The sequence below is a fragment of the Mustela putorius genome, unplaced genomic scaffold (genome assembly GCF_011764305.1).
Source record: "Mustela putorius furo isolate JIRA1106 unplaced genomic scaffold, ASM1176430v1.1 tig00000508_pilon_pilon_pilon, whole genome shotgun sequence".
Lineage (NCBI taxonomy): Eukaryota > Metazoa > Chordata > Mammalia > Carnivora > Mustelidae > Mustela > Mustela putorius.
Genome location: NW_025421402.1, coordinates 4,736,709 through 4,746,388, shown reverse-complemented (window position 1 = coordinate 4,746,388; position 9,680 = coordinate 4,736,709). Strand labels below are relative to the sequence as shown.

The 9,680-nt window shown below is 40.7% G+C and overlaps 1 protein-coding gene across 6 annotated transcripts in view; it reads right to left on the bottom strand.

Annotated features, from left to right (window-relative positions):
- Window positions 1-320: 320 nt before the first annotated feature.
- Window positions 321-9,680, bottom strand: part of MDM4 (MDM4 regulator of p53) — a 46,289-nt gene continuing 36,929 nt past the window's right edge. For 5 of the 6 annotated variants that reach the window (XM_004756399.3, XM_045081064.1, XM_045081066.1 and 2 more), the window contains one exon: window positions 321-7,721. In XM_004756399.3, coding sequence (XP_004756456.1) covers window positions 7,143-7,721 — 579 coding nt within the window. In that variant the 3' untranslated portion in view covers window positions 321-7,142. The remainder of the gene's footprint in view (window positions 7,722-9,680) is intronic. The other variant, XR_006607053.1, reaches the window with a different exon arrangement.

Here is a 9,680-nt window from a genome sequence, read left to right as displayed (position 1 = left end):
CACTCTAGACATGCACGTATGATAGTCTCTAATTCTCAGGTGCTCTAGTTGGGGAAATTCCACTTGGCCTACCTAGCTAGCTCAAGGTTAAAAAACATTCTGCGAAATCTTGAGGTTCCCTTCAAGGACTTGGAACCTAGAAATGAAATACAATACTCTAACAGGTGACTGGAGGAAAATATCAAAAGTCGCTGCTGATTTTAAGTACGTAACTTCTTTTGCAAAATCTATTCTCTGTCCCCAAACCAGACTACAGATTATACATAAAAACAGAAAGTGAGATTTTGCGATATACAGATTTCTCCAATCATGACACAAGATGGCAAAATGAAAAATATTTAATACACAAGAAAGCAGAACAGAATCAAAAGGTATTAATAGCATTACATAGTGCAAAACCCAGAAAGATACAGAGCCATTAATTTATTGGTGCTTAAAGAGAGTAGGCAAAAAAACACATGAAAATGTCTCCTTTCCTCCTTTATTGAGCTGGGCCACTATTCAAAAGGTTATTCGACATTGCTTTTTTCCGTCCACTTTATGAAACCACATTTGCTACATGCTGATTACGCTTACCTGACGAGATATGTTATTTGGAAAATCGCATGTTTTCTGTGTATTGGCAGTGCGTTTTAGGCCACCTACTCAAGTGCAAGTAGAACATTTTTGTCCATCCAGACCACAGAGCAGCTGTATCTACTCTCCAAATCTACACACACTTCTCTCAGAACCTAGAGACAGAACTCTTTCCCAGTCAGGTGCTTCAGACCTAGGAAAGGCTGGATGAGTCAGAGGCGTACGAGGAGGCCACGTAGGCCCTGCTAGGCAGGCACTAAGGGGAGCTTGTGCTCAGCTTCCAGAACATGAGGTATTCTGAATATATACCCCAGAGAGTGGTCTAACCATTTCCAACATGTCATTCAAGGCAATATATCTAGGTTGAGCTGCTCTAGCATCCTTAATCTCCATAACAAACGATGAGGTAGAAAGGGTAGTATGTATGTTAACAGATGAAAAAAATGAGGCTTAAAAAGGGGACAATTGGGACTGCAGCTGGTGACGGATCTTACTCCTTATCTCTATCCCAAAAGCACTTACCAGTGCTTGCCTGTAGACTAAGGACAGAGCCCTACCCAGAGGCTGGTCACAACTGCTACCTTGCCAAGTACCGACCGAGGAGGCCAGAAACATTTTCTGTTATTTCTTAAAGGAGGAAAGAAAAAAACCAAAGGAGATGTTTTGATTATTTTGAAAGGAAGGGAAAAAATGAGGCAAATCATAGGGGGAAGGCTGGCCTGTTTCTTAGTGCTGAGGCAACGGTCTTCCGTTGCTCATTCCCCTGCTGCCCCATCATGGACACCAAGGAAGTCGCAACTGCAAGTCTCGACTACAAGTTTTGTTGTTTTTTGTTTTTAAGATTTTATTTTTATTTGACAGACAGAGATCACAAGTAGGCAGAGAGGCAGGCGGAGAGAGAAGGGGAGGAAGCAGGCTCCCTGCTGAGCAGAGAACCCGATAAGGGGACCCTGGGATCATGACCTGAGCCAAAGGTGGAAGCTTAACCCACTGAGCCACCCAGGTGCCCCAACTACAATTTTTTTATCAGACAGTAGCTCTGGTTTCACAGCTTCCCTTCCTTACTGCTAGAATCCACCACCTACCCCTGGTGAAGAAATATTCCCCAGAACTGACGAGAAAAGAGGAACCTTATCTAAATATACAGTCGTTCCAACCGTCTGGGGGGTGATACAGAAAGCCTTTGGTATAAAAGCAATATCCCAAAGTAGACCACTTAGAACTCTGAGGAAAAAAGAGCAACAGTAAGGGAAGAAGGAAGGAGAAAGGTATGACATCAAGTAGTTACTGTTTAAAAAAAATGCCTTGAGATTAGACATCAGTTGCTCTAATAAATTGTCAGGATTGTAGTGATAATGTCAATTTTCAAAAGAGCGTGTGCCAAATCATAGCAAGAACTCTGAGAAAAGAATTGCTCTGACAGAACTATTTTACCCTTTTTAAAATTATTCACCCATTCTCACCCAAGAAATGAGGACTCTTGCTCGCTGTCCTATGCTCCTAGAAGACATGAGCGAAGGATCCTGGGTAGAGGAAAACCACGTGCAGCAGCAGCGGCAGCCTGGACCTCAGATAAGCAACCAACAAGGATCAGCTACCACTGTCTGCAGATACACAAACCTGCCACATTTTCAGTCATCCGAAAGCCTCTGACAGAGGGACCGTAAACCCAGCGGTTTTCCTTTGACAATGCCACATCTGCCAATAATGGCGCTACTTGGGATTGCACACTCCTACCGAAAGATCTCAAGATACTTAGGGGACACCCTCCCACAGGAGAGAAGAGATCGGTGGCTCCTATAAAGGAAGCATGTAGCCATGACGACCGAGGAAAGCACTGTCCACCAACAGGATGTCGCAAAGCAATCTGGAAAAACCGTCCCCAGATTGAGTCAGGGAGTCATCTCTACCACTACCTCAGACACTCACTTCCAGTTTAGCTTTAGGTCCTCAGTCTCTCTCCTCAGATGCTAACCTACGACTCCCCTCATCACCCTCTGGGAGACATTTAGCATAGCCTATGGCAGTGCAAAATTCCAGACATTTGTAAACATTGTACATTTCACTTTTGGCACAGGGGAGAGCTTATAAGTTCTTTATCTCTGAAGTGAAAATTCGAAACACAGCAAGTTCCTATTCTGTCCACTTTCAGCAAAGGCATTGGCAGTCTTAATACTCTATATATATACATATACACCCATGAATAGAGACCATCATACTAAATTCTTGAGGACATCCATCAACAATTCAAATAGATACTTGGCTAAATGGAAAACAATGGCTTCACAGTATCTAAAGGCATACTTTCAGGTCATAGGACTCTGCGTGGGGGGAAAAACCCAAATATCTGGTTAACAAATGTCCTCCTTTCTGAAGAGAACCAAGAGATAACAATCCAACAGCTCACCAATTTCTAACATTCTAACCAATTTCTCATCAAAGACTGTTCAAAGGAGTCAATGACGCACTGAATTGACTTTTTTTTTAAATGCCACAGATTATCCTGACCTTTAAAAATAAAATTTTTACAAACAAATGACCCACAAAGCATTATATACACCTAAATATACATAAATTATTATTAAAACACAATCATGTATTTCAAGTGCTTGGCAGTGATCCCATCTTGTATTAGCAAAGTTCATTACATATTGGAGGCTGGCCCGGCAGACGCTGATCCATTGTTCAAGCGTAGGATTGCTACCTTTTGACATTCCATAGGTGGACTCTGGGGAAAGGGCATCTGAAGGCTTGGTCTTAAGATTTTTATAAAGTCTGATTTAAGTAACTGATACAAAAACATAGCAAATATACTAAGTACGACGCAAGACCAGTGAGTTAATGAGACAGGAGACATTCTGATCTGTAACCTAAAAATCCACGGTTTCTGAGGATATGTTCATTGTTTTTGCAGTGAACTTTTTGTCCAGGATAACATGATCATAAATATTAAAAGGATAATTAAAATAAGAAATTGCGCACTGGGGCACCTGGCTGGCTCAGTCAGTACAGAGTGTACGACTCCTGATCTTAAACACCTTGTTGAGCGTTGAGATTACTTTAAAAAAAAAAAGAAAAGAAAGAAAGAAAAGTAAAGAATCTAGCACTAATGTGGGATGATCTCCTTAATCCTAAGTCTACAGCATGAGACAGCAAAAGCAGTCAACTCTTCGGGTACCTATTTGAACGGAGCCTTTCCTCACGATCGAGATTTCAACTCAAGCAGCTGAGAATGAAAGAGAAAAGGAGACAGATCAGACGGGCTGCTGGAAGAGGGGCAAATTAGCACAGTCTCCAGAAACCAGGGCCCTGTTTCACTCTGACTACGACTAAAAGGTAACGGTAGTGTGGAGAAAGCAAGAGTTTATCAAGTCAAAGTAAAACCATGAAGGCTTCACATACAAATCACGGGTTACTTTCATTGGCAGTGAGTAAAATACATCTGTACCGCAGTGGCCTTGAAAAAGAACAAAATCAAAGAGGAATCAAGATGGTGTAAAGTCTCTTGCGGGTTAAGAATTGCTCTGATAGCACTATTTGGCTCTTTGTAGGATGCTCGACCCATTCTACCGCAAGAAATGTAGAATCCTCCCTGCTGTCCGACACTCCCAGGAGACGCGAAGGAAGGATCCTGGGTGAAGGAAAACAATGTGCTGCGGCCGCGGCAGCCTGGCCTGGGCCTCAGATAAGCAAAGGACTATCAGCTCTTTCTCTATAACAGCTGTAGTCACTCACAGGGCTCTTGCTAGAGGGTCAGTAAACCCAAGTATTGGTTTATTCTAAATGTGCAGCTCAAACACGCAGCTCGGGATCTCCTAAGAATTTAGTAGTTAACAGGAGCAGTAAAAAAACTCGGGTGAGCAAGGGGGAGACGGAGGAAAGCTGAGTAGCAGAAGAGGGTCCTGTGACAGGCGGGGATGTACCAAAATGAGCATCAAATATCTTCAGAGGCAAATAAAATTTTTAAAATTTTTTCTTAAGTTTTCTAAAAACAAACAAACAAACAAACCTGCAGCTTTATGTAAGAAGAATCAGAGGGCGCAAGTGCACATCCCCTACTCTCCCCGTCCCTCTTTTAGGTCTTTACCTGCAAAAGCTCCTAAATGGCAAAAATCAGACGAAATTGAGGGCCATCATACTGCTCTGAAGAGAGGAGCACCAGGGAGAACATAGGGAAGACAGACATTTAACTTATTCATTCACTATGGCCTAACAAAACAATACGATCCAAGGACCCATTCTGCTTCGAGGGGAAAACCCTTGTCCGTGATACTTAGAGCAAGAGACCTGGGCTTCCTTCCCTGAAAAGGAACAATACTGGAGAATGGGGTTCAGGTTCCTCTGCACCTTCATCTGTCCTCTCCCTGTGGGAGGAGTAACTTATCTGATTATATAAGACAGACTGGGGAGCAAATAATACAGTATACATTAATTTAAAAAAAGAAAGAAAGAAAGGTTGGTATTTAATTGGCATTTTCTCTTTGGGAATTAAGTGTTAATATGGAAGTCTTACTTTGACCGCAAGTCCTATTCTGCAAGATTTCAATGATTAGCACCCTGAATCCAAACTCCACAAGCATCACCCTTCAAATATTTTAACAAATAATGAGAAGAAAATGAGTATGGTTTGGGAACTTAACTACAAGTGACTTGGGTTCTAGTAACAAAGGCATCACGAGCTCGCACTCTCCGCTGTCATTTAACCTTTTAGCCTCAAGTGCAAAATGACAGGGGCTGGGTTTAAGAGTGCATTCAAGTTTTAAATTTCTAGAACTTTTAACAAAACTCCCTCTCAAGAAATCAAATAAGATACTAAAAGCGATCTTTGCTGCACCTCTTGTAACTGGGAAAACCCTTTTCTAGGGCAGGTCTTCCCAAAGTGTGGTCTGTGGACCACTTAACCAGCTTCCAGAACAAACACTCTCATAGAAAGAAACCCCCTTTGTGGAGGAGAAACAATGCTACTGTTTGAATTTTTTTTTTCTTTTTCCTTTTTTTTTTTTTTTTGACTTGAGTTTTTCTTAACAAGCAACCCAGGTGATTTTTATGATCCATAAATTTGTTAATTCCAGTAGGCTATGGTCTTCAAAATCTCATATGCAAACCACTGAGCATACATCGAGATTTTTTCAATGGGGAAGGCAGACAGGGATATATATATAAGAACATCAGCTTAAAGATCTTCAATTTCCATATGCATTACCCCAAGATTTATGTGCTCATATAATGCTCCTTCAGACCTAACATTTTTAATTATTTTCATTTTCACAACTGCCATACTCTGTATTTGAAAGGCTGACTCACACCCATCTAGAATCTTACTACTGGGCATCGCTTCAGATTGTAAAACACCTAGAGGCATCAAACAAAAGAACAATAAGGAAAAAAAAAAAACAGAATTTTCAAGGGACAATGAGGACAGAGTGAGCAAAGAGAGCTTAGATTAAAATCTCTGTACCTCATCTATCTTAGAAATGTAATGGAGAAGGTTGTGCCAGAAATGTGTTAATGCTTTTATTTGAATTAAAGTCAAACATTTTCTGACTGAAGGGAATCTGATTTGGCTGGTCGAGTTTTAAAATGAGAGCAGTCTTTGCTACTTTTTTATGACAGGACTTTTCTTATAAATTCAATCAGCTAAATCTACAACTCTAAAACTTTTAGAAAAATATTTTTAAGGCACATATACAATATACTGGATAGGGTATCCTTTGTTAAGTACTTAAATTTATTTTTAAAAATTTAGATGTCACATTAAACATGTGCAAAAGGAAAACTACCCTAGAATGAGAGCCATGAAATGGAGTTCTCGAGAAACTGTTTGGGAAAGGTTACAAGGGACAAAACTGTCCTCTTGGAGTAACTTGTTTTAGGTTGGGTACTCAGGTGTCTACAACTCACCAGAAGGGAACACACTATTTGCTAATCATATCCTAGGGTGTAAAATGTGCAAAAGGTTACATATAGTTTTTCAAAATTCTTTCAGGGATATGTTAGCAAAAATGCTCAGAAGAAATCTCGTTTTTCAAGACTTTTTTTTGGGCTCATCCAAACTGCGTGGACCGATCGCAACCATAAAGCGATTTACAGCATTTCACAACCGGACTAATCAAATTACTTGTTTGGGTTTTTTTTTTTCCCCACTGTTAGCTCTAATACTTTTCTAAGTATTAGATCTGGGTGCCTAAAACCATTCCCTAAGAGAAAAAAAAAAGGCTAGGGAATAAAATTAACTGAAGGAAGAGTAAATCTTCAAGTAACTCAGTAAGTGAATGAATTAAAGTACTTGTTTGTACTGGCTTCTCCCAGATCCTCATCTTTAGAGAGAGAATGAAGTGGTTAACGTATCTTTTCATGTTAATGGAGTCCATCCCCCAAATTGATAATCTAGTTCTAAAGAACTCACTGTCAAATTCCCTCTACAGGTAGAAGCAAAAATGTGACACAGAGATGTTTACATAAATAAATAAACAGATACAGAGGGTTATGATGAGTAGAGATGTTCAATACTGACATTTTGATACACACCTGCCCTGTTAATATTTCTCTCCAATTCACTGAGTCAGCTACGCTATGAAAACCTTAATAACCAACTGAATCTCTTTCTTGCATATAGGGCAGGAAGCCCCAGCCTTCTTTAATCTTCTGGCACAGTGAAAACAAGTGACAAGATGCCCTGTCCTCCCATGAATAATGTTCCCGTCTCGTGGCCTCTTCTCACACAGACTACATGGCTTCAAGAGATTCCGACAATCCTCCATGTTTTCTGCATCTGTTCTCTGTTCAAAAAGGTTATCGGATTGCTCTCCCACGCTTGATATTGTTTCTTGGCTTTCAGAACTGTGGGCCAAATCCAAGAATTCCACCGAGTTGCAAGGATCAAAAAGTCTGGGGTTTTTTTCTTCCTTTGTACATACATCTTTAGGTCTCACAACTGGAGCTGATATGGTTCTCCGGCAATCGGGGACATCAAGTCCTTCATTTTCCTTCTTTTCAGCAGGTATGGCAGTGATATCGGACGTGGAGAGAGAATGGGTTAACTTAGAACAATCCGAATACCAATCCTTCCTCAACGCCCAGCAACGAAAACAGTACCTCTTGCTTGGAGAATTAAATTTCTTGCACTCAGTACATTGCCACTCATCCTACAACGACAAGTGCGGCCAATTAATACTCACGCAGCAGCGAACAAGCAGCTCAGAAAAAGGGGAGAGTGGGCCACGTTCATCATCTCACCAAGCCAGGGAGACATTCCACGTGAGCGGTCTAGCTCCACATCTGAACACATTCCACAGCCACACGTAAGAAAGTCTACACGAGTTTTGCAACGATGGTGACGCAACTGGCATTTCAAGTCAGAATTTGATATCGCTATCTTTAAGAAAGTCAATTCATTATTTTCGCATTCTATCTAGTCTGGGTGGAATTTACATTGCTCGGGTTTTTTTCCCTGCTGCCTTCTTTTAAGTTCATTTCTCATTGTACAACTTACTCTTTTATTGAGCAAGAGGCTAAGAATGAAGAAAAAATAACACTTGCATTCCTTGCCCCCAATTAAGAAATGTTATAAAATCTGGCAAAAAAAAAAAGTTTAAATCAAAATGAGGTTTGAAAATAACTATATTACTCATGCTCTCTCCCTGGTCTCAGGATTAGAGGTCGTTTACCGTATGCCTAAACCCTACCCTCTGAAAAATAAATGTGCTCATCCTTGAATGCTGCTAACTTTCTTCCTACTTCTCCATATTCAAATGAGAAGATATTAGAGTTCAATGAATTTTAAATGCCTTGCTTAATGCAAAGGTAGCTACTTGGAACAAGTCAAGAGTATTTAATGTGGATAATTGCCTGACTTTGACAGGATCAATGATTTGACACAGGCAATCTTGATTACTTTCAGAATGAAGGCCGCACACTTCACATTTAGAAGGCATAATTCAACTGCCTAAGCCAAGAGGCAGGGACATGACCATTTGTTAAACTGGGTGGTCTTCAGGGAGCGTCAAAACATTCTTGCCAGTGTAAGATCCTCAGATCATCAAATGCTATACAGAATCTCAGAGAGACTTCACAAACACTTGGAATTCATAACTGATGGTGTGTCATAATCTAATTGGCATCACTTTTTCTTTAGTAGTACATAAAATAATAGGGCTTATTAAATTAAATGGCGTCTTTGATTTGATGAAATATAGTCTATTTGCTTAATAGGTTTTCTGGGCCCAAGTAGCCACAGAAGTCTGATTAAGATGGAAACACTTATCTCTGCTATTTGTATTATGGTCAAGAACACTTAATGGACCAATATATTCCACTTTATTACTTAGCTTCGCACAGACAGATAATTTGCAATGCATTATCATAATGGTCAACAGTGGCAGGCTGGGAGCAGGGGAGCCTCAATACCAGAGACAACTTCCAACTATTCTAAAAGCAGCAAACTATAAAATCCCCTCCCCTCTCCCTCCCCCATCACCCTTCTTCCAAGCAGGTGAGCTGAGTGTAGCACTGAAGAAAAATGGGAACTAGCATGAAAAGAGAAAAGCAATGTGTGAGTCTACACCTTGGCTGTCACATTTGGTGACAAATCCACACCTAATACCTAACAGCTTAATACTCTACCTGCATTTACTAGCCCTCGTTAATGTAAACCTAGGTGGAAATTGGGCCATTCCCCATTGGTTTCTTTTTAAGAAAGCAGTGAAAATGGGGTCTTTATTCTTGACAAGGAATCTGAGATAGCTTACAGGTCTAGCTTTAGGATTGTGGAGGGCTGTTTAGTGGGTAAAGTAGTGTAGGAGTATTTTAAATAACTCCTGTGTATCCACTGCATCGTATCCAAAGAATTCTGTTAGCAGGAAGAAAGGCACACAGACGGGCATTTAAGTCACCCCTTTCAAGGTGGGGAGAGGATTAGGTCAACTCATCCTCCCCTTCTCCAAATTGCAATAAAAACCTCTAACAAGATATAAAGAAGCCAACATGTCTTAACACCAAGGAAGGCAAGACAGAAACGGGGTAAATGGCCTTCTTCAACACAAGGGCACTGCTGAACGTTCACACTGGAAGCCGCAGGTGGCGGGAAACGGCTTTTTTACTAGCTT